Consider the following 26,279-nt stretch of genomic DNA (forward strand, 5'->3'; position numbering starts at 1 on the left):
TGAGAGTGGTGAAATACTGGAACAGGTTACCCAGAATGATGGCAGAAGCCCCATCCTTGGAAACATTCAAGGTCAAGTTGGACAGGGCTCTGAACAACCTGATCTAGTTGAAGATGTCCCTGCTCACTGCAGGGGGCTTGGACAAAATGATTTTTAGAAGTCCCCTACAATCCCAACCATTCTATGCCTGCCAATAGCAAACCTGAATTCAGTTTAGCACCAAAGGAATAATTTCGGGGGTTTTTTTAATTTTTTTTTTAACTCAACTTCGGTATGACAAAATACTTTGAAGGCTTTTTGCCCAAAGTTTCCTAGTGTCTTGTATCATTATACAATTCTAAATGTGGGGGTTTTGTGAGGAAGAAAAGCAAAATAAGCAAAATAAGCACATATTACCCAAGCATCACACTGTTACAGAGAGACTTAGACCTTAAACTCAACGTTTCTTGAATCCTCTATTATTCTATGTACTCTCAACAAGAATGTCAATGAACTCAGTGTAACAAACTTTTATATTGTCATCATCAGGAAAATATTAATATTTCTACTTGTGATCATTATAGCACCAGTGCTAGCCACTATTTTGAAGACTCAAAAAGTTTGTTATGACTGAAATAATTTTTCACATACAACTGTTTGATATAACATAAAGCCACTCCAAGTACTGTCTTTAAAAAAGCAGTATTTTTACCTTATTTCTATCCTGGGTATCCACTTCTCCAGGTGCCATATGTTTTAGCAATAAAGCTAAGCATTTGGGGCTTTTGTGACGAGTAGTTAAATGTAATGGTGTCATATCCTCCAAGTCCTTTTGCATCCAGTTCCCTCTGCGAGCCAGTAAAAGTTTCATGAAGCGGTAATTTCCCTGAATAAGGAAAAATGTCAGTTAGTCCAAATGATCACAGTGTTTAGATACACATACTGTTCTATTCCAGCACCTAGAATAAGCCCACTAATCCAGCTCTAAGCTTTGGAAACATCTGATGAAGACTTTCTGTTAAAAAATATTAACTCTCAATTTTTAAGCGTGTTTTGCTACTTGGTATTATATATCTTCCATTGGTAGACTGGGTACAACAGTGTACAGTAATACCAAAAATTATGCAATATTGTCAGTGCCTTGGCAGTTTATCTGAATAAATATGCAAAAACTGATATAAGACAATTACATTCTGGTTTCAGCAAGGCAGACAGTTAAAAAAGGAGGAATAAAACTAAGCACAAAGTAAGATTACAAACTTCAAAATGGAAGTAAGAAAACAAAGATTTGAAGAGAGAAAATGTACTCATCTGAATGAGTAACATACATGGAAAAGTGACTGTTTCTTATATTTTGAAATCAGGAACTATATGAGTTTTGATCTACTTTATGCATGACAAGTAGATGCAACAGCTAGGTTTGTAACACTTAAAATACTTAACACACTGGACTGTAACACAGATTTTGGTAGACAGATAGTTCAATAGTTATGGACCCCGAGATTAACTGCTAAGCAGTGAGAAAAAACTTTCCTTTCCTGAATATTTCAACAAAGAAAAGATCATTAGGAGAAATACCTTTGTCAGAATTAATAAATTTGTCAGAATTCAGATTATCACTGACATTTAAAAAGTTATTGCCAAAGATGCACTCAGAATAAAAGTGCCTAGTATTTTCAATATTGCTCTTGCAGAGAAAAGGTTCCAGCAAAAAAACTGCCAGTAAACTCTTTTTTGGGCCTACACAATAATGTTTTTATTTCTTCATCCATCTAAAGCAGCTTTTTCAACTTATTTCAACTTATTTTCTCTTGCTGGCCTGTTGAGGACGGGAAGTGAGAGAGCAGCTGGGTGAGCAAGCAGCAATCAGCCAAGGTCAGTTTGCCCCAAAAGGTCACCTAAGTGACAGACTAAGGAAGAAAATGAAGAGGAGAGATTAGGTTAGACATTAGGAAGAAATTCTTTCCTGTGAGGGTGGTGAGACACTGGCACGGGTTGCTCAGGGGAGCTGTGGCTGCCCCATCCCTGGAAGTGTTCAAGGCCAGGTTGGATGGGGCCTTGAGCAACCTGGTCTGGTGGGAGGTGTCCCTGCCCATGCAGGGGGGTTGGAACTGGATGATCTTTAAGGTCCCTTCCAACCCAAACCATCCTGTGATTGTATGAACACAAGCTCAGTACAGATAGCAGTGTTATGATCCTAATTGTAGGTCGATACTGAAATTATTGATCATTGTATTACCAATGCACTCCAAACATTAGCCCCACGCTTCACATCATGCCACTTTATCCAGCTTGGCACAGCCCTGCTCTAAATTGCCCAGTGTTTCTGTTTCAAAGACTTCCTCAGAACTCAGGCTATGGTTCCTTCACTCAGCACTGAGAAAATTAAGGAAAGGACATGAATTTTTCCTTTGCTTGGGAAGTGGCAGTCCTCCTCTTCCCAAGCAAACTAATGGAGGGGATCTAGTACATGACTCAACCTAGCATGAGCATATGGGGATTGGGAAAGACAGGCATTCCAGCACCACTGTGAAGCCATGCTCATATCTAAACCCCTTCTGGGCCAGGTTTCAGCCTTACTCCAAACAAACAGGTGGAAACACAGGGTTCCAACAGGTCCATTGTCCAAAACAGCTCTACATTTAGAGTGATCATATTTTCGTATTACTGTTGGGAAGCTTTAAATAGTATTACTGATCTCTACTAGCTGGCTCTTTGGTAATAGCTAGCACAATAGACCAACAAACCTAACACAGAAAATACTATCACAAAAATACAACTGTGCAAATATTCTAGCGCTCAAAGTGAACAGAGGATTTGGCCAACATTTTTGTTCCCTGCATGATATCTACTAGTATAAGGAAGATTCAGAGTTTTTAATAGTTTTTTTAATTTACCTTTTCAATATACATAGATAATGTAATCCATTCAAAGACACGTTTTTAAAGCCTGAATTGTAGACAAACACAGAGCTAACAACAAATTGCTGTACTTAATCCTGTTTCTTGTGAAAAGTTTTATCCTTCATGGAAGAAAAAATTCTTCCAGAAATTTCTTAGCATATATAAGTTTTAGCCACCTTAACAGGAGACAGGATATTCTCTCCTCAACTGTGAGATATCATGCATGTTCCCTTTAAGAACCAGATTGCTTATCCTGCTGATGTACAGTGCTCTGCTACCTTTGGCAGAAGCCTGGCAATGCCACCAATGACAATCAGGATCACTGCTTGGCTATCAGGAGACAGCAGAACAAAACCTGCAATTAATACTTACAAGGAACATTCCACTTTCTCCCCTTCTCTTAAGTTTGCTGGAATTTAATGCTTTTCTGGGTCAGAATTCAAAAGAAACTGAGCACAGTTCCAGCAAAATGTATAAAACGTCAGTAGCAGCAACAGAAACACTTAAAGTAACATTATATAAAATACATAAATGTAAAACGTTGGATTACTCACTATTGCCCTGGTTTGAGCCTGGATGGAACCAATTTTCTTTCTAGTAATTTTTATTTTTCAGTTAAGTCTCTTCTAAGCAACTGCATTTGCTGAAATTAATGGCATGTTTTTCAGTCAGTGTCTGCTTCTTGGACTGACTACTGCCATGTTTATAGTTATCACTGAAGAATGCTATCCAGAACCAAAGTCGGTGCTTGGTTCTGCTCAACTTCTTAAGTGCTGGAAATGAAAGGGAGGAAATGGGGTCACATCTGTGACCCCCCTGTGGGGAGGAGTGGATGGGACAGGTAACTCTAAATTGACTAAATGAAGTATTCCATCCCCTATATATCATATTCAGTATACATCTGAGGGATCATGAGGGTCAAGCTCTCTTCTTCCATGGCTGGTGTCCTGGGAGGACTTCATCTGTTCATCTGCCTCTAATCCTCATCTGGGCATTCCTGAATCTGAGCAGGAATCCAGTTTCTGCCTGCTGCAGATTCCACGAGCCCAGACCCAGGGCCTGACCCTACAGCCTCGGTGTTGACATGACTGCTACTGGGGAGAGGTGATACTGGCTTTGTATGTATTTATTAATATTTCATTATTTTCTTTTTCATCATTATTGTTCCATTAAAGCCGTGTAGTTTAGTTTCCAACCTGCAAGTCTCTCTCCCTTACTCTCTTTCCCTTTCTGGGAAAGGAGAGGGGTTAATAGAGAGCATCTCTCATCCCTTTCAGTGTTGACCCAGGTTACAGCTGGACAGCTAAGTAGAATAAAACACCATCTGAACTGGAGGAGTCATTACCACCATAATACCCAGTGTGCATATATTGAAACAAAGTTTCATCACAGATATCTCTTGATACTCATTGAAGAGGGAAGGGTCCAAACACTTCTCCAAATTACAGATAACAGTAGAAAGATAAAAGACAAGTACACTTAGTAGAAAGAGAAGCAATCCACTTAATCTGGTAATATTCTTTTTTCTTTATATTGCTTGTACAACTAAGGCTTCACTATATCCATATGCATCTCCTGTACCAGATGTAGTTCTAGAAAAAATGGTGAGGATAAATGGAAGGGGGAAATAGTACTTTTTCATCTAAATCCTAAATAAATAACAGCACATCAATTTCACCGTAGTCCAGATGGCCATTTATTATGCACCAACAACCAAGAAGGGGGATAATAAAACTAAATTTTGCAGAATCCCAAATCAAATTCTCCTAGGCAACTAATGATGAATGACACCGAGTATCTTGCATAGCAATTTTTTATGTATTTCTGAGACACACAAGCTTGCTTTAAAGAGCTCACCTGGGTTCTAGAAATATTCTGCTGACATGATACAGAGCTCTGTGAAAATTTATTTCCCTTCTCATGCCACTAGTTCTTGGGAAGTTAAATTGGTTGTTACATAACCACGTGCTTCTGTGCTCTGACTCACCACCCCCCTTGCCTTGTAGTGTTGATATACCTCTGATGTTGCATTTTTTATCTTTGTATTTTAAAAACATGCAACACAGATAGATGATAGATAGATAGATAGATAGATAGATAGAATGAACATCATTTTATAAAGGGGTAAACTGAGCTGAACATTGTAAAGCTAAGAGTCAGAGGAGTAAGTGCACCACTCCAAGCATCAAAAGCACATCCATAGAAAGGCTACCATCCTCTTGTCATCAATGGGTTAAAAGGGTTATAAGAGGATTAAAAAGGTTTGAAAGAGTATAGAGAAATTGCTTATTTCCTTATTCATTGCTGAGACTGCATTTACCAAAAGCATAATAATTCAAATCCACCTGAAATACTTAACGTGACTTGAAAGATTGATTTGTAATATTTTCTAATGTAGTGCACATGAGCTGACTACTGACTGCTACAGCTGCACTACAGCACAGCAACATTTGTTTTTCTGGAATACCTACAATAGGCTTGTGAAGATTTAGTTGACTGTGAGGGTTGCTAGAGAACTAGGGAAAAGGCAGCCCAGCATCTCTATATAACCTCTTGGTAAACGCAGCAGAGGTCATTACAAAGCATGCCAAGCTGTTAAACCATGAAGATGCCACTTAGGATCCAATTCAAAATGACATACCTGCCCTCCCACTACTGGGAACAGACAGACCAAAAGAACATAAAACAATTTAAAAGTGATCCTTACAAAGGAGGTGGTTTTAGTGGGCACTGAAGATGCAGACAGGGCACATACTTCCAGAAGAACAGAAAGACTTAGAAATACTTATATATAAACCACAAATTAGAATTGAAGGTTAAAACTGATCCACTAGTTTACTAAATCTAATCCTCCAGCACCACAAGGAATACAAACATATAATCCTTTCTAAAAAAAATTCCTAGAGATTTCTTTTAAAGTGGAATTACTGTATTCTGGACTTTTTTCCACATTTGTCTCAGTTTCAAGTTGAATCTTTTAGGTTTTGTTTGATGTTTTTATTTGAGACATTTCTCCATACACACTTCTCTCTTTCTACCCATGAAAATACAGCACAAGTTTTATAACCTAAGCAAGAATTGGTCTTCTTATCTCAACAGCAAAGGGCAAGCTCTACATCCCTCCAAAAAATATAATCAGATCTTTGCACTCATTCTAGTCTGAACTCATTTGTTTTGAACACAAGCAAGCATAGTTTACAGAGCATAAGAGGTCCTACTAAGTAGCCTAATGAATGTCAATTATACTTCCCTGCTACTAGTGCAAATATCTTGTCCAATATACCAAAAAGTGCATTTCTCTCATCAACCAAGAACATTCTCTGAGCAATTAGCATGCTGATGTCTTTCTCAGTAATTTTCAAATAACATATTCAGAAAAAAAATTGTTCTGCCCACAATCTGCCCAGAGAATTGTATTTTGGATTATCATAGATTCAGCCATTACAGTTACTTTCCATAGTCTTGTACTTCTGGCATCTCAGACACTCAAATCCTGTCTGACTGACAATAACACTTAATCATGTGTCGCTCTGAAGTATCCCTAGAAAAAGTACTACTTCTGATGCTAAGTTTGTTCATGAAAAATATTCACTAACACTATACTGAAGTGCAACCGTTGAGGAATTCTTATATACTGCTTCTGATCTTACAGCTCATATTTTGACTGTATTTGTTTTCAGCTCATTATCAAATTCTTTACCCTACCCTTATATTTTGTGTCCTAATTTCCCATTTTACTTGCAATTTTCCACCTAGTGCCACAGTAAATATTTTCATACAGGCCTAAAAAGGCAAGCTATTGAATTTGAATTTATTTCTAGAATGTCAGCTAGCAAAATATCCAGTTAGTATCAAAGAACCTATTGCTGACAGTGTGGTGCACATTTTAAACTGATTTTTTGTTTATATTTACATATTTACCCCTTTGAATTTCTTGCACGCTACTTCTCTCAGCTACTTTTCTTCCTGATAATTTCACAGTATTCAAAAATGTTATTGAATACTCAAGATTCTGCAATGCTATGACTCTCAAAGACTGCTTCATTAATTAAAGCTGTTTTGCGCCCTCTTCCTTGATGTTCCTGTACCACTGATATGAGATTTATCAAAATCATACATTAACTATTGACCACAGCTCCTGATAGAGAGAACCCACCATAAGTAAACCTGGGTGAGCCAGTGTACAGAAGACTGAAGGAAAGTGGGAAAAAAAAAAGTCCTCCCAAAAGCAGAAGTATGAAGGTTGACCCTGTCTAGATGGGCGGGTTCAAAGACAACAGAGAAGAAGAAACAGTGCAGCAAGTCCACTGCCCATGGTGGTTGGGATGTTGAAGAGCTGATGATTATACACAATTTAATAATTTATTAGCTTATTAATTTTTGATTTCTGAAATATAGTAATTATTATTTAAGCAGTGCTTATGTAAGACATTTTAGTACCATTTCCTCAGTATTCTTTTGTGGAAAGATAGTATTTAACAATCAATAACTCTTCTTCAGAGGAATATAATATATAATTTTGTTATTTTTACTCTTTTTGTACAGAACACCACAAAATTCTTGTAGTTGAATCAACTGCAGAGTCCAAACAGGTCTACTTTTCTAATTTACAAAACTGTAGTACTGGCAGTAATTCTATTTTTGTTGTCTTTAATCTGATTTTCCTTTTTAAATGCATAAATGGTATTTAATAAAGCAGAGCTGGGTATCTAAGAACAGCCTGAGAGCACAAAACCAAATTTTATCATTGTTTATACCTATATATTCACCCATGTACACTGCTCCTTCAGTTTAGACACAGTTTGGGAAAGAAAAAGAGGAGGAAAGGTGCATGATAGCAGGCTACTGCTTTTCCAGAAAAGTATTTTCTGCCAAAATACATTTATTTTTATTCTAAACTACCAAAAAGGTGAAATAAATTGTTATGACTTTGTAACAGTCAGATTAGATATTACTATACATTTTAAACCCCAGACTCCTTAAAAGTAATTAGGATTTACATGAAAATAAATTGTTGCTCAGGTCTGAAAAACAAAATTATCAATACTTCAATTGGGACATAAAAATTTCTCAAGTCTGTATAAATCTATACATTGACAAATAATAAACTGCATTGAGCACTCAGAGACTCACCTGGGTAACATTCAAACAAAATGAAAGTCATTTAGATTTTACCTTAAAACCCAAGCAGAACTCAGCTAGTTGCTGTCAAACACTTTCAAGAAGTAGTAAGCAAAAAACCTTGCACTCCCTCATTGCTGATTAGCCTTTAAAAGACAGACATACTCATGAGCTTCCCCTTTTAAAATAAAAATGGCAACTGAATTCAACCTGCTTATGTCCACAGAACAGAAACTGCTGTCTTTGACCTACTCAAGCTTACAGAAGGCAATCTTCCTACATACACAAACACACATACTCAGTCTCCCTTTCTAGTGAGTAGATGCTGAAGAGAGGATGCTTCACCCCACAGATGAGCTTGGTCACAAATTTTCAAAACCCAAGAATTTTAATAACTTGGGGAAGAAAAGGAGCTGTGCAAGTGGTTTCTTAAGAGGTTTATTCCTTTGGGAAGAAGCATGTTCTCAGAACATCAGAAGCATCTTAGGATGACACAGAGCATATGAAGGACTTTCTGTCACCAACACCTGCCAATTTTAGCAGCTTTTCAGGGAACAAACTAAACACTTACAAAACAGTAGCTGTGACTATCATACTTCTGATTTTATATGTACATAAGAATAGAAGACTGTTCTAAAAGCAAATTAAATCTGTGCATCAAAAGAAGCACCCTAATATGCTTATGTTATCAGCTGACAGAAATCTGACAAGAATTCTTGAAGCTACTAAAATAGAGACTAGCATGCAGATACAGTAATTAAAATAGAAAATAAGAAATATGTCAAGTTACAAATTAAAAGCACTTGTGTTTTGAAATATCATCTATGCAAGAAATAGCAAAATGTATTGATTTCTGATACAATGGAACTGGACTAAAATTGCCTGGTTACAATAGCAGTAAGTCCTGGAAGTGCTACCCTTCAAAGGTACATGACTGCACTGTTCCTACATTCCATGAATGACAATAATTTTCTTTTTAACAGTTCCTGATAAAAATAAAGTTGGTACAGCTACTTAGAACCTCAATGGCTACTTAAAACAAGTAAAGTCACTATCAAAACAGCAGGCTGCCTCTCTGGTTATCATGTTATGTTGCCCTGTAGGTTTCAACACACACAATACTCTTATTTGAGCAAAGAATCTGATTACAAAGTTTATGTAAAATGTTGGATATGTTAATATATTTTATCATACTTTAAATTCCAATTACTATAGCAAAAATACACAAAATTAGAATCACAGACAAGCTCCCAATAACATTTTTCCTCATCTCTGTCACAATAAATATGATTTTGATATGTAAACCACAAATAGGAAATTCTATTTTATCCATAAACCTTAACAGATGGATTAATCATTCTTCATTAAAATATAGCACGCACAAAAATATTGTTACTGTTCAATGAAACCACACAAAAGGAGAAGTTGAATACATAAAATTATTTCATACATTTCAAGTAGGGTGACCATATTCATCAATCTGATCACAAAGTTCTACAGAACAAACACACTGGGTGTTTCTTGAAAAGGTAACAGTTGTAAGGACATACTCAATCCTTTCAAATACTCCCCCTCAACCTTTGGGTCATATTCTTGGTATGCTGGGCAAGAATTAGACACTGAAGGTAATAACTCTTAGCTCAATTTTTCTGCATACTGTCTACTCACCATGGTAGTCTAACCTAACTAAATTATAAACAACATTGGCAGAGGCAGTAGAGAAACTAAACCTTCCTGTTCTCTGCAGTCTCTAACCAGCTGGAAGACAACAGTCAGAAGACTTGTTTTCCATATGCATCTTCAGTAAGGATGATGTGGAGCAACTGAAAATACAGTGAGTGGAAACAACTGATCTCTGAACAGACAGATAAAGTATTGCAAAGGAAACTTTATTAATTATAGATAGTCAAACCAGTATTTCTTCTAGCTTTGGAACAACTTCAATCACAGCTGGGCCAGGTTAATTCAAGAAAACTTGAAATCAAGTGTAGTCTTAATTTGAGTTAATTCCTTGTAACTGAAAAAGTAAGTAAAAAAAAATCTTCAGGATTACTGTTTTAAACATAACCCTTGACAGTCAACCACTGAGCTACAGCTTTAAAGTAACAAAATCTGTAGGCTATTTATTACCTCTGTGTAGACAAGGATGATGCCATGTCTTCTATCTAACAAACTACTGGTGGATTTAAATATGTGATGTTTTGCTAATCCTTTCAAGTCAACCATGGCACAAACCTCACTGATTTTGACACTGGGTTTAATCTCACAAAGTACCCTTCTAGAAACTTTTTAAGCAGCATCCTAGACTCAAAAGTTAAAACCCCTCAGACAGCTGAATAGGACCCTTATTTATCAGTTTCCAAGCTGAACGTGTTCATCCATCTGGCAAAGCATCTTAGGCAATACATCAGCCAGGAACATCAGTACAACTCGAGGCCAGTTCTGACTGTCAGACATTTTGACTGAAAGCAAGGCACTGTCTGGACTCTTAAAGCACTTCTCCCTAAAAGCCTCTTGGCAAGATTGGCTTCAATATCTTGGTTTCCATAGGAATAGACAGAGCTATCAGCTGGCACACAGTCAAAGAATACAATACAGAAGACAACTGACCAGTGCTATAAAAGCCAAGGTAAAAAAAAACCAACACAACTGTTTCCCAGCATAAGGTGAAGGAAAATAGGTGTTTGCATCTTAGAGCCTTTGACCTCATCTATCCATGGTCTGTACATGCTGTTTGTGGTGTGTTCCCAGCTCTTCAGCTCTAAATTTTATGGTCTGCCTATAGAAATTAGTGGCTTTCATGCAGAAAGCACTTCAAGGATGAAAATGCAATTAGCATTCTCATTTCCAGTTGATCTCTTCTACAGTTACTGGACTTGTTTTCCTGTAGTGTTCTTTTGAAGTCATTCAGGCAGAAGTACCCACAACACACAATCTCTGAGGATTTACGAGAAAACCTAAGACACATCTACCACATTTACAGGATCACTGCCCACCCCTTCGTAAGGAATCAAACACTAAGTATTTCTTTCAATTGTATTGTATTTAAAAAAATGCAATTTGAAAGGTTTGGCAGCAAATACCTTTGGTATTTGCTCTTTCCCAAAAATACAGGTACTAGAAAATATTTACTGCATTTATTTTCTTCTTCTTAATGGCTTCATATTGAACAGTCTTGAACTACGAGTAATATTAAAAGACTAAGAAAATACACCCATGAAATATATGTCCTTCTTTTTAAAACTGGTATTTTCATATATTCACATTCTTCTCAACTCCTAGTAAACTTCTGAGTTATGTCCATGTTAATAATGTTCTTCCATTTTTAGCAATTATCTGTATACTTCACATAACTGATGTTTTTCAGATGCCCAAGTCTCCTATTGCTTAGTTATACATACGTTGCTTAACACCTCCTAAACTTTCCACATCTCTTAAAGAAACATAAGACAAATTAGGATGGTTTCTAAAAAGCATTTAAGGGAGATGAAAAAAGCCTCCGTAATCTGTTTGCCCACAGAAATTTTTGAATTGTGTAAGATGGTACTTTTAAGAGGACAAACCTACATTTAGACAGACTTCATATGATTTTCCATAATTCTAAGGACGTTTCTATGCTGTGTCCAGATTTCTGTTTAAAAATCTAATAAAAATGTTATGAAGAACAGTATTACCCATGATGAGTTTCTACCTAAAAAACCAGTTCTCAGTAACAGCAACAATCCAGTCAAAGGTTTGACTTACCACAATTTTGAGCAGCACTGTTTCATTCAGGAAATAAATTAATTGCCAATGCTACACAGCATCCTCCTTATCAGTACTATGTCACTACTGCCTTCTACTTCTTAATTGCACCCCTCTACATTCTTGTGTATGTGCTGTCCTTACAGACTCCTGGAAGGAAAAATGCTTTTCAACAAAATGAAAGCTTTTCATACACTTACCATTGAGACTACCATCTTCCCAGATTGTTTTGTTATTACTTTAGCTGTTGTTTTATTTGAAAATAAATCCGTGTTTTTAAATTTATTTAAGTATATTACAAACTTCTTAAGTCCTATAACAAAAAGCTGCTTGAAGTAATTACAAAACTACATACCAAATTCTATTTTATGAGAAAAATTCTCCAGCCACAGTGAAATTTCCAGAGCTATTACAAATGTAGACAGATGACCCCATAATGGAAATAATATTCAATAAAGGTTGACTACTTCTATATACTGAAATATGTAGAGCTTCTATAGACAATATAGTCATGTTTCAGATATAAAATGAAGTCAGAATCTACTTACAGTACTGGTAAATAAATCAAAGCCTTAGTAAGCTCCTTAAAATACCTCCTAGCAGTAATAAAAGTACTAGATTTATTTCTCTTTGTTTAGACTATAGGCAGTTAAAATAAAAATTCAAGCTTCATGTTTCTTAAAGTCTTCTCAAATCTATACCATAGTAACAGAACACTGAAAAAATATGTCCTATGTATGTATACATATTTAGTTTTAAATGTTACCATCAGAAGGCTCAACATATACAGATTATGTTTTTAACATAAATTACTTAATATTTCAATAGAAATTATTCCTCAGTAACAAAAATTGGTAGCATTCTTCATTAATTCCTCAGTTTTCATTAATATAAAAATGTGCTAAAAAAAGGGTTTCAAGCTATCCTACAGAGAGACCAAAAATTACAACTGTAACAGTTAAACTTAATGCATGTGTTATGAAATGCTGACATTAGCTGTCACTTTCCAGGAAATAACAGAATTTGCTTATGTAGTTTATATATACCCATTTTGACCTGAGTGTGATTCACCTAATTCTCTTCAATCAACAATTTAAACAACCGTTTACAGACAAAAAGAGAGACAAATGACAGATTAGTGCTCCTGAAGTTTGTGGCTGGCCCTAAGATCTGAATTTATATTTCAAATACCTCCTACAGCAATAGCCTTGCATGCTGAAGACATCCTATCTAGTATACTATTGATCCAAATGACAAGTCTGAGCATCAGATTAAGGACATGTCAGACACCTGATAGAGGATTCCTGGAGAATTCAGCACAAAGGTGCCCTGCTTCAAAATGATCTGTTGCAGGTAGTGCATTTATTGAGGCATACGTGGGAACATTTCACAAAAAAATTAATTCACTTCAAATTAGATTAACATTTATAATTAGTGAAAACAAATACCTTCACTTTTCACTACAGAATACCTGGAAAAGGTCACCTCATTCAATGAGAAATCACCAAACAACCCACAAAACTGAATTAAACCAAGCTGATGAGCTCGCACTACTGGTAGACTGGCTCTAATTCATCAGTGCCAAATCTGGACACAAAGAAGTAAGCCATTTCTCAGTCCCAACAACAATATTTCTTCTTGTAACCATTAAAGATCAGTCATGAGGTCAGCTGCGGAGGGGCAATTAATGCAAGAATGATGTTTTATAAAGGACACTCAGACAGGGAGATGCCTTTGCCTGTAAAGCTATTTTTTAAGGTACGGACTTGGCAGCAGACACCAGTGTCCTGGGAGAAGAGTTGGGCAAGTCTCTTGTGCCCTGAGGGATGCCACAGTGCTAAAGGAACATCAGCAAATGGAAATGAAATCTATTCAGATACAAACTGTAATGCTCCAGGTATGGTACCATGTTTAAAAAGAATCACATTTTTAAGATGCAATAATTACCTTCCAAATACAAACGCTGGAGAATTTTTCACCTAATAAAACAAAATGAGAGTCAGGGAACAGCTACTTGATAAAATTATGTAAAAGAGACCTAGCAGTTGAAACTGAGGATTAAGTAAAATAAAACATCAAGAAACATGAAACAGTGCTCTATAGAAAAAGCACTGCTTATGCATATACAAAGTACTTGCCTCATTTGGGCAATTTTTTTCCTGTACGTCTTAATGCATTCTGCATCCTGTTCAGTTCTCCTCCATCTTCCCAACAATATATCCCAGCTGAAGTTAAGTGCCAATTTATTTATTTATTTATTTATAGCCCTACATAGTCACTTAAAACATTTTTAAGGACAGGATCACTTTACTGTCTCATTCTTTTAACTGAATTTCTTCATAAATTAATATGAGCTATTTTATCCATTGCAGTCAACCTGAAAACTTGCCACTACAGAGGAGAACTGAGAAAAGATCTGAAAAAGTAACAATGGGCAAGTCATCAGCCCAGATACCCTTCTAAATTTTACTCAAAGAAGTACAAATTAATAGATGAAAACAATTCTACCAGCTGGATGTGCAGACATTTAAGACACCATTTCCTATGTTACACCAAATTAGTTCCTTTTCACTGGGAAACACAGCATAAGCAGGGCTGCTCTACATTCTTCCACCACGGCTTGTACTTCACTCATATTTTCAAAATCATTTAGAAAATAACTGCAGTTACAGACATTCCTTTTCTTACTATTTTTAATGAAATCTGAAATGTTGGAAATCAAGACAGCTCAAAAGAGGCACTAGTATGATAACAGAATAAATGTTTGGGGCCTGACAATAACCTCTTAGGCAGTCTGGATCATGAAAGCTTATTTCAACCACAGGAAACATGGTAAAATAAGATTTAAATCTGAAGGGTGGAAGGGAAGCAAGGTAACAGCAAGAAACAGAGCAGAGATGCAGAGAAGTGAAATTACATAGACCTTGAAAATGTGAGAGAATACTTTGTACAAACAAAGTACAAGTATTAGGTAGCACGTATTAGGTTAAGCTCTAGAAATTAAGATAATGAATCATGACACCCTTCACAACACATAAAAATAATGCAGGAACTTTTGACAAAACTAAATTCCAAGATCTTAAAGGAAGAGTTGGGGAAGTAATGAAACAAAACAGAGATGGAAAGATGAGGCAGGGGGAACTGGAGAGAAATGAGAGAAATGAGAAGTTTAGTTCTGATAAAGCCTAAAGTAAAAATGACAGAGGTACAATACCCATAAGATACCTAATTGCCAAAGCTAAAATGATTCAAGACCCACAAATCCGGACTCTCACACAAACTTGGGTCTTTGAGAACATGGCAGTCAATCTGAAAGGGGAAAAAAGCCACTACTTCTGACCCATTAGCCACTCAAGCATGGTAACAGATCATGCATTCAAGATTTCTGCTTCTGAAATATTCAGAGCCTTCTACTAAACTGGAGAGATAAACCTGAGATTAAGGATGGGTTTGCCAGCATTTACAGCAGACCACCAGTAAATAATACATTGTCACAAGACTAAATGGCCATCAATAAGTGGTGTAGAAGAGAGAGGGGAGGTAGGGGAATCAAGCCAAACTGAAACACCAGTAATAAAACTACTAGTATAGAATAAATTACCAAAACCAGGGAAGACTTAAAAAAAAATCTACAAGCTTATAAAAAAGAGGTAAAATATAAAATTACCTTCTTTCAAAATTAGCCAATACAAAATAAAGGGCTTTTTTTCCTCCTTTTAAAAATATACTATTTCAAGGTCATCAGAAGCTAAGGATGCCATCTCCTTGTAAGAGATGGGCAGTTCTATAGGATACAGGATAACTTTGGCCAAGTACTACTGATCTCAGGGGAAGTATGTTACACAGAGAAAGCAGATACTGGTAGAGTTACAGTTAAGACTTGCTTTGAAAAGAATCACAGCATTAGATGATAAAAGAATCACTATTTAGTAATTTTAAAAAAAAAAACAAAAAACAAATCCTCCTTTAAAATCTAGCCCTATTATTTATTGGTAAATTATTTTATTGGCAAATATTGGTACTGTAAATCTTGTGAGACATTAATCCGAAAAATGATTGTTTGTTTTGCTACCATAATGGATCTTGCCATGGAATTACCTCCTTTAGAACAATGCAAATCTCCCTCCTAGAAACAGGCAGAAAGCAAGGGATCAAAAGCAAAAACTGTAACAAAATACAGACTAAAGGCAGCTGACAATTTTACCATCCCATGCAGGACTGAATCACAGTACTTATTCCCAGCAACACTGAAACAACTGCCTATATCTCAAAAAACATGTTGGCACTACCCGACTGCCAAATCTTTAAACAAGGTATTAAGATGAAATACTCCATTCCCTTATAGCTTCTGCTAAGTGATTCCTTCCACTGGTGGATATTTGCCCCACGGCACAATCTTTTTCATTTACATTCCCCATCTGAGTAGCTAAGTGGCTTTTCCTCGAGACAGGGAACCAGTCTGATTTGATGTGATGCCACCAGATCTGTTTCACACAAATTCTGCCCATGTGTGTGTCAGAGAGAGATAGAGAGAGTGCACAGCACACATCCTCATTAACTGGGGAGATATATAATTAAACAAGAAGGGGTTAAAGCGTACGTTAGCCTATTCCACTTTTCTACCTGTTACTTTCTGAAAAGCTTTCATATGTCTTCTTCCTTGTTTCTGAAAGCTAACCATCCCTTCCTTCCTTTCAGGAAGGTTGACATTTGACAGCTTAACACAGCTGACAGGGTTACCCAACAGCCCACCCTCCCTATTCTCAATCCAATTAGACCTCTAATCCTCCAGATGAAAGGCCCAACTACTCACGTTCCTCATGACAACGACAGCTATTGATTATTTGTCACTACAGCTAACACCTTCTCTGTCGAGGCCACTCTGACAGAAGCAAACCTACCAAATTAGACAGCACTTTATCTGCCCTGGAGGCCAAATGGCACAACAAGTAAAGGCTAATAAATGGTATAAAAATGAACAAATCATAACATTATGACAGGTTGATCGTTGCCAGCAGCTTCACAGCTCAAGCTTGATGCTCTGTTAGACCTGTTCCTTCTCTTTCCTCTTCCTCTCAGGCTCCAACTTTGACTGAATTAAAGGCCAGAACAATTAAGGCATTTGACCAGCAAAGATAAGCTAGGATAGAAGTATCACCAAGGGACACAAATGCCAATAGCAGACCACCGTTTGTCAATAAAAACATTCCAGGGATGTAAATGCTCATGACTGTGCTCTCCACTAGGCTGTACTGACTCCCTTTGTACAGAGCTCCTCTCAAGCCCAGGCAGAAACTCTCTGAAAATTAACCCCAGAAAACCAAGCTGGAGATGGGAAGCGTTCTGATCGGGCACTATCAAAAAGAGAATCCCAACACCAAGCTACATGAGAGGGAGATGCTACTGTTGTTATTCCATTAACATCTATGTAATTTTCCTTTCTTTTTAGAGAACAAGCCAGAAATACATAACTTGAATTTATCATGATAAATTTTCTTCAATTATTCCTCAAAAAAAAAAAAAAAAAAAAAAAAGCCTGTTTCTCGGACAGTAGCCAGGAACACAGGGCTTCACAAGTCACATCTAAAACAAACTGAAAAGCAGCAACATTTATTAATTTTTTACAGTGATACTACCCACAAACATTAACAGCCGGATCAGAGGCACGGTTCCTGAACTGAGGTTGTTTAATGCAACAAACAAACAGAAAAAAAACAATAAAAAATTCCCACAAAAAAGGAACACCACAACCACAGGAACATTGTTCAGATCATGCAAGAACAAGAATAATGCGGGTAAAAGTACACAAGCTCTTGAAACAGTTAAAAATCAATTAGTACTGCCCTGCCTCAATTAGTTAGTTGATTTCTCAACTATGCCAACAAGAATGAATTTTCAAACAAGAGACTCCTATGCCTCTGAAGCTATTTACTAATGATCAAGTAATATGAAACCAAATTACATTAAAACTTAACTAAAATTAAAGCTTCCTTTTTTTAAAGAAGGGATAACACAGGAGTATCTGCTCTTCTGCTTTGGAAGAATCTGCATTTTAACTGAGGAAAATGTTTCTGTGTAACATCTAGGTCATACAGGTACACTACATACAAGTGCAACATAAAGCTATTAAAAAAATCTAAACATTGTAAAAGGATTTATTTAGGGGAAAAAAAAATGCACAGTATTTGTCCTCAACCTGTTTGAACTTCTTAGATTTACAAAATAACCTCGGGCATGAACTTATTAATCATTTCAACGAGATACAGATGACTAAATCCTTTAAAGGATGGGCATTTCAACGGTATTAGCATAAAATATAGATATTTAAATGAACAGTTTGACAATCGCATCCCTTGAGATTACTGTTACTTAGAGAAAAACTGAAGCTATGAGAAGGCGAGAGGGGTCCCACAAAACTCAAGCAAACTAAAAAATAAAAAACCCAAAACCAAAAAAAAAACCCGAAAATAAAAAAAACACCTCGAAAACCTGAAACCGCATATAATAATAATAATAATAATAGATTGCATATTAATATATAATACACACAACATATATATAATAATATATATAATTACTCCACCCCTCTAAAACGCCCTCCAAACCTAAGAAAACCCTGCAAAGAGGAGACAAAATCTTTTCGTTTTCACAACACCTAGGGGGCACCGTCTTACGGTCTTCCTTCCCAGCGACCACAGCTCCTTTGTCACCCCCTCCCTCCCCCAAACCCAGGAGGGGTCACGAACCATCCCCCCCCCCCCCCTCCCTTTCCCCCCCCCCCCCCCCCCAGGCGGTGCCCCCCGAAGCACGGACCCCTGTCCACAGCGACCCCTAGCGGCCCAAACGGGCACCGCAGGGCTGCGGGGCGCAACCATTCCACCGGCGCTGGGGGGGATCGGAGCGCACCAAGTCGACTGAAACAAAGCTGTTAGTAAGGTTAAAAAAAAAAAAAAAAAAAAAAAATAGTATTGAAGAATTTGTTTGAAGAAAAGTAATTTGTCTAAAACTTCCGACAGGCTTGATATGCAACTTAAAAGGCAAAAGTATGTGATGGGCTGCGTCTATTTCAGTGGTTAAAACATCCTAGCATGTGTACCTAGCACAGGCACAACATGTGGACCTTGTTTTTACCTCTTCAGCAGTCTTGGCTCTTTCTCTGGGTATTTCTCATGTTGATAAAATAGTACATGGGTCCTACCCACAGAAGCCGAATGCAACACACTGCCAAAGTAATTCACTCAGGTGGTTGGAGCAGAAGTTGTTTTCAGCTTCACTACACCCACCAAATGATGGATTTAATTTCTCCCGAGGTTGTGTAGAAAGACACTGATGGAAACTGCAAAATGTAGAAGGGTGTCTACTGCCTCCAATAATGTTCCAAAATATAAGACTTCTTCACCAGACTGTAGGGTTCAGAAGCAGGCACTGCAGGCTGCCAGCACTGCCTTATCAGCATGAATTTCTGTTCTTCAGCAATAAGGGTGCTATCACCCAGTGAGCTCTGCTCCCCCCATCCAGGCCAGGGAAATGGTCACGCTCCACCAGGGCTCTTCCCTACGTCTTCTCCAAAACTTCAGGCATATTTATTCTTTGTTCCAACTTAGGTTTGTAACCCTCACGATTTCAAATAAAAAAAATCCCTCAAACTACCGATACGATGATGATGGCTGAATGAAATCCGTCCCTTCCCAGAAAAATATTCTCTGCCTGAACGTGCCATGAGTGCTCCTGCTGCCAGTTCTCTCTTTGAACCTTCCCCATCCACCCTCAGCCTTCACTTTCGCTATTCTAAATGAGGGGAAATAGAATTTTTGCAATGATGAGTGGAAGCGGGCAAGAACATTCTGTCTACAGGAGGCTACAGAGCACACCTACCAGATACTTACAGTATGATCCATTTTATCTGGGAATCATAGAATAATTCTCTACAACTACCTGGAGGGAGGTTGTACTCAGGTGGGGTTGGACTTTTCTCCCAGGCAACTCGTGACAGGAGGAGAGGGCAGGGCCTGAAGCTGCACCAGGGGAGGTTTAGGTTGGGTATCAGAAAGCTCTTCCTCACAGATGGGGTGATCAGGCATTGGAATGGACTGCCCAGGGAAGTGGTGGAATCACCATCCCTGGAGGTGTTTAGGGAGAGACTGGATGTGGCACTTAATGCCATGGTCTAGCCGGTGTGGTGGTGTTAGGTCATAGGCTGGGCTCAATGAGCATCAGAGGTCCTTTCTAGCATCAATAATTCTGTGATTCTGTGAATTTGGGTTGGAAAGGACCTCCAAAGGTCACCTAGTCCAGCTCCCCTGAAGTAAGCAAGGACATTCTTAACTAGATCAGGTTGCTAAGAGCCTTGGAAGCCTCACCTTGAATATCTCCAGCAATGAGGCCCCAACTACCTCCCCGGGCAACCTGTTCCATTATTAGTGGTGCTTCAGCTTTATTTGCTCTCTTTTACGATCCAGTGCTCTCCAAAGACAATGACAGGAACTGTTTCCTGTTTAGTCATGTGATTATTCCTTTGATGCTCAAAATGATGGCTGCAGAATAGGTGTATTCAGGGAGGCAGTCACAAGAATTTTTAGAAAGAATTTTTAGAAAGAATTTTTTCATGGAAAGGGTGATCAAGCATTGGAATGGGCTGCCCAGGGAGGTAGTGGACTCTCCGTCCCTGGAGATATTTAAAAAGAGACTGGATGTGGCACTCAGTGCCATGGTCTGGTAACTGCAGTGGTAGTGGATCAAGGGTTGGACTTGATGATCTCTGAGGTCCCTTCCAACCCAACTGATTCTATGATTCTATGAAATTGCAGGCAATATTTGCAAACATAGTTTAAAAGAATAAGCAACTTCAGTAACCAACAGTTATTAAAATAATTTTAAAAGAGTCAGTTCTACACATGCCACAACCTACAGAAATTCATACCATACTTATCAGTGCAGTCTGTATAAAGGCAGCATTTGATCTTTAGCTACCCCAAAATTATGATCTTGAAGTCAAAAGAGCTACTTTGGCATTTAAATTTTTGCATAACCTTGTCTTAAACTGTGATTTTATGCTAACATAAAACCAGTGAGAAATCAGACTCAGATGCTATAGTATGTGCTGTACAACTTGAGTAACAGTAATCCTACAGTCTTCTCTTCTGCAGACAAGAACTGGCTGAATTCAAACCCACAGTTTGATAGCAGAGACAGATGACTGCTGGATACCACTATGGTGACCTAACATTTAAAAAGCAGGCAACAGTGGGCACACTCTTACCTTATTACAAAGAAAGAAAAGAGTATAAGCTGAAAATACATCACCTGAAAATATTAGAATTACATGTTCCTCCCAAGAAGCAATGCCCAAATCCAGTTCTCTATAGTAAAAAAGAGCCACAGCTGCTGTTTATCACCCAAAAAGTACCACCAAAAGGTTACCTTGCTCTCTCTCAACTCAAATGGAATGCTGGTAAATTCTTATCTAAGGTTTTAAGAATACTTTTTATTATGTCAAGGTTCATGTAGGAAGTTCAGCTCTGTATTGTCTCTGGCTGCTTTGTTATTCTTTCTCAGTGGTGACAGCACAACTTTCTGTGGGGCCAATATTGTAAATCAGATCTCTGTAACAATTCAAGTTTTTTCCTTCTTAAATTTTTCTCTAGTCATTTTTAACCATTTCAGTAAGGCTTACAGCATAAATTACAGTAGCATCAGCACAGCCAATAGTAAAGTGCATTTGGGAGCATGAGGACTTTTGCTAAACAGGCAGAAAACAAATCACTATTTTGTAGAGTTCCCTTTCTATTGACTCACAAGCAGTGCCACAGTTGTGAGGAGGGGCCAGGGGAAGGCCATGGGTATGACCAGCCCTCTGGTATCACCAGACTTGTAACACAACACATACAAATGAAATACAAGGAACTGTGCCTTCTGCCACTGAGCATCTTTGGGCCATGCTCACTAGAGAACCTTTTGTTTGGTGAAGAAGGGGTTTGTATCACAGTTATTGTTTGTGCCTTAATTAAACACAAAGAAAACCAGAGTCCTGCACATAAAAAAATCTCGCCTCTTATGGCTGGCTAACCAAAGTTCCTCTTTCACACCTTAGTTTGTTCAGATTTTTCAAATTTATTTAAATTGTATGTTCAAATGAAAATATGACAGAATGAATCTGAAGTTCATTCATACTTCATATGAACAGAAGGAATTCTGTTCATACCCATATGAACAGAATTAATATTCCTTATTATAAGCTCTCATTTAAGAGGTAACATCAGAATAGATTACCAGCCTAGGAAAAAAAGCATCTTAACTGGCCACCATAATCTCTGAAAGGCACCATAATTATTTTTTTTTTCATTATACAGACTGAGAAAAAAAGTTAAAAGTCCAATGTCCTCTTTTAGGCTGCTCAAATAATGCCTTAAGAGTAATTTGAGAGACTATAGCTCTAGGAAATACATCTTGGGAAAGGTAGTGGGGAAAAGACACATAAGATTGCTCCCAAGCAAGTTTTACTTGGGAGCTTTCAATACAAACAATTTTTACTTGAACAAGAAAAGAGAAATAACACTATATTTTTTTTACACTTCTTCCTCTTTGTTTAAGTAAAGTTACAATTAAAATCATTAAAATATTGCCTCCTACTTTACACAGAATTCCTAACTGCATCCTGGAGGTACTGTTATTTATCAATAACTGTGTCAGCAAAGAAGAGTATAATCTACAGAATGTTTAATGATTCTAGATAATGAAAGCCACACTTTCCCACTGGAGTAGTATTAAGCTTCCTGAAACCAAAATTAATACCCTCCTGACAGTTAAGCATCCTGATAGATTATTTAAGTGCGTATAATTAGCATCCAACAATAAAACTATTGAATTTTTTTCTAGCCTTGTTAACACAAAAGGCTGTGCTTGGGGAATTCAGAAAGATTGTTACTCCCCCAGAGTAAACAGACTGCTAATAAGTGAGCATCCGGTGTAAAAAATTCTGAAAGAAGCAGTCCTGTTTTGTTTGTTTGCTTGTTTTCTTAGATTAAACTGGAATTACTTAATGAAAGATTAAAAACCAAACAAAATCATATACAGGTTGTCTAAGCAGAAATACTTCCATTCAGAAGTATTACATGTGGGTATTTAAGCAAGTTACAATTTAAGACGAGAAGCAAATTGCTACCAGAATGCTTACAAGTGAAAATGAATGCCTGTAGTTAAACTGCAATCCCAGTACTCACTTCTGTCTCCATAGCATGTTTATTTCATAATAAATTCCACCAGCTTAAACAATCTTCACCCACACAGTAATACAATTCTCCTCAGTGTGAAATCACTCGCAAATTATGCTACTGATTTTACTTCTGCTGCAATCAGTCACTGCTTCAGCTCTGAGTAAATCACATCCATGTTCATAAAGTCAGAAGCGTTCTCTGGAACTCCTGTGGCAATCTTCATGGGTCCACTCCAGAAATAATTGGCATAATTTTCCGGTGGGCTTAGCTTTTCTGGGTCTTTTTTGCTTGCTTGTTTGTTTTTTAATGTAAATTTTCTGAAATTAAAAGCTTGACCTCTTTTTTTTTTTTTTTTTTTTTTTTTTTTTTTTAAGGGTATGCATCCTTTCAAAATTGCTTGGGACACCTGTCCATTTACTAAGAGACCAAAACATTGTGCCTTTATAGTAAAACAGAAAAAAACCCAAGAAAAATCAAGTAACTTAATTTATGTGGTCTCCTGCCACATAACACTGATGAAGAAAAGCCAGATGCTACAAAAGAACACATTGTGAAGATTTGAAAAAAAGATGACTTGATAAAACACATATGCCTTGAATGAGATTTGTCACAATTCAACATAACGTCAAAAACTACATCAGTTTTTTAGTGTGTCCTAAGGTACTCATCTATACTTTGGGGTGAACGAACTGCACCCTCAAGTGCATTAACTTTAAAAGTGATCTAGATTATTAGCTCAGATGTAAGTGTCTGCAATGTAAATTTCTACAGTTACATGAGATTATTCTCATTCCATTGTCTCATCCCATCAATCTATTTTTAGACCGACAGATGCATGTAGCTTAAAAGCTGTATTACAAAGGATGTCTTCCACCAAATGAAAGATTTTAAGAACTTCAGTGGTATCATTAAGCAACCACTCATCAAAAGTTGTAATATCAAAGTATTACCAGTTGGTTTCAAAAAGCTTTGGGTCAGTCTTCCCAGCTATGCTATCAGACATATTTTCGACATGAGACCGAGCAGCATTTACATCGAGTGCAGCAATTTTGGTACTATTTATAGGTATCCAAAGCAAAATAGAGCTATTTTGACAATCCACAGTTCTGCTAGATGGCTTCTAGGACACTTGTGAGACAGCAAGCACTTGAGTTCACCAGAATACCTGGGAGGAGTCAACTACACAACTGCAAGTAACGCAGTAACTACTCAGAAACCAGTCAGAGGTGTCATTAGGAAAGGATTAAGGAACTACTGGTGAGACTCTCCATCACATCAGATCCTGTTTTATATGACTATATGGGTAATGCTGTCATCTTTACCTGTAATATAGGAAGAACTCTGTACTACCAGCAAATAGGAATTTGAATTTTCAACCCTGGGTGTGTGTTAGCATTCTGAAGGACTGAAGAAATGCTTTTACAAAATAAAACCCTTATAAAACAGTCGTAACAAATATAACAGGAGCAAAAGTTGCTTGTTATTCTGCTGGCAACAGCTGGAAGTATAAACATTGCAGAAATGGAATTTAAAAATAAAAATAAAATAGAGACCTGGTATGTACATTTGTGTATCTACACACACACTCATCAATTACAGCCAGGTTTGTAAATCACATGGGTGTAGTCAGAAGCTAGTTGTGAAAGTGCTAATGCAATGATGTTACAGCTGTTCATTTAACTCCTATCAAACCAGATATCCAACCTAGAGAAGAAAGGCAATTAGAGTCATAATTCATTTTACTTAATACTGATGATTTATGACTGAAGTCAAGGCAACATCACATTTCTGAATGTTTGTTCTATAACAGGAACTAAAAAAAACCCTGAACGTACAAGGTATTTTACTAGGGCTGAAAGACATGAGCTGGCAGTCCCTTTATCACTGAAGTCTCCTGACAGAAAAACAGGAATAGCTGTATCTCAGGTAAGCAGGCACTTCTATGAACACCATTTAACAGTTATTTGATGCTGGAGAAAAAAAAAAAAAAAACAAAGGAAAAGCATACACCAGGTGTAGTTTTAGCTGATACTGAGGGAAGAAAGTATTGCAGGATTCTCTGACACAAATGGAAAAAAAGCATCATGCAGAGAATAAAATCTTTTTTTTCTTTCAATAACCAGGTTTATGAATGGGAGAGTCACTATCTTGAATCCAAACACACACAGGAAGTCATTCAACTTCCTTCTACCCAAGACGGCAAAATCATTCTTTCTGTTTGGCATTAGGAGAGTATTTTTTCACAAGCTCTTTTCTTCTGAGACAGTTCTGCAGCTCCCAAATACAGCACTGACCATTTTTCTTGTCAATTCAACTGCAAGACTGTTTCAGAGTAACACCTGTAAAGGGACATGTAAAGGAAGCCTGTAGAATGATAACCAAAAGAGACTCAAATATTCTGGCAAGAAACTCTAGCCCGCAAGATGTCTGCTGTGATCTGATGAGTAAAGTGGTCCAAAAAGCTTTCCCAAGAAACAGCAAAAAATGGCTAAAAAATATCTAGTACTTAGAGAGGAAGGTTCCCACTCAAGAAACCTAACTACATTTTACATCCACCTCCTTTAGCTGAGAACATGTGTGGAAAAGTGTCTTCACTTTCTTGCCTCTTCACCGGTTTAATGTAAAGGTCTGTGTATTCATTTTAACTTAAAAATGAGTGGAAATTGGGATGCAACTTAAGAGCAATTTAGGAATCTGAAATCTCCAAGCACTGTCATGCTATGACTACAAATGTATGGAGATTTAGAAAGTCATGTAAACCTGTCTTGAAGAAGTGCAGGACAGTGGCTGACTGGCTCACGAGCTAGAACACAAAAAAAAACATCAAGTGGCCCTGGTAAACATAGAGATTCACAGTTAAGCAACACTGACAATGAAACTTTGGAAATGGGTTATCTCACAGTATTTTTCTTCTCCTGTCTGAAAGTCAACTTTCAGCACTGGTTACTGAGGAATATATTTACTTATTTATTTATTATTTTGGAAAAAAAAATAAAATTGGCCCTTATATTAGAGGAGAACATAAACCAAAAGTAGCAGACTGAAGACAAAATTTTACACACATGAAATGTTGATTTTGTAAGCTGACATAAATAGTAAGTAATTGCTCTGAAGGCACAGAATGCAGTTTTACAGGACAGCCAAGCAGTCAGCCAAAAGCAAAGGAGCTACAAGGGCTGTCTCCTGACTGCTTTTTGCCACCCCAGCACTATGATGGCACAAGCAGTTTACGTGGCTCTGGGGTGAATCACATCTATCCAGTACATTACACAATAAGTGTGTGAATGCACAAAATCTTCTGCTAAAATAGCATGAGGTA

At 37.3% G+C, this 26,279-nt stretch overlaps 1 protein-coding gene across 2 annotated transcripts in view; it reads right to left on the minus strand.

Annotated features, from left to right (window-relative positions):
• Positions 1-26,279, minus strand: part of INVS (inversin) — an 85,580-nt gene that overhangs the window by 48,250 nt on the left and 11,051 nt on the right. For both annotated transcript variants that reach the window (XR_011724452.1, XM_071736948.1), the window contains exon 4: positions 692-865. Coding sequence is in view for 1 of the 2 variants with exons in the window: in XM_071736948.1 (XP_071593049.1) it covers positions 692-865 (174 nt within the window). In the remaining variant the exon portion in view is untranslated. The remainder of the gene's footprint in view (positions 1-691; positions 866-26,279) is intronic.

The sequence above is a fragment of the Heliangelus exortis genome, chromosome 2 (assembly GCF_036169615.1).
Source record: "Heliangelus exortis chromosome 2, bHelExo1.hap1, whole genome shotgun sequence".
In the NCBI taxonomy this organism is placed as follows: Eukaryota; Metazoa; Chordata; class Aves; order Apodiformes; family Trochilidae; genus Heliangelus; species Heliangelus exortis.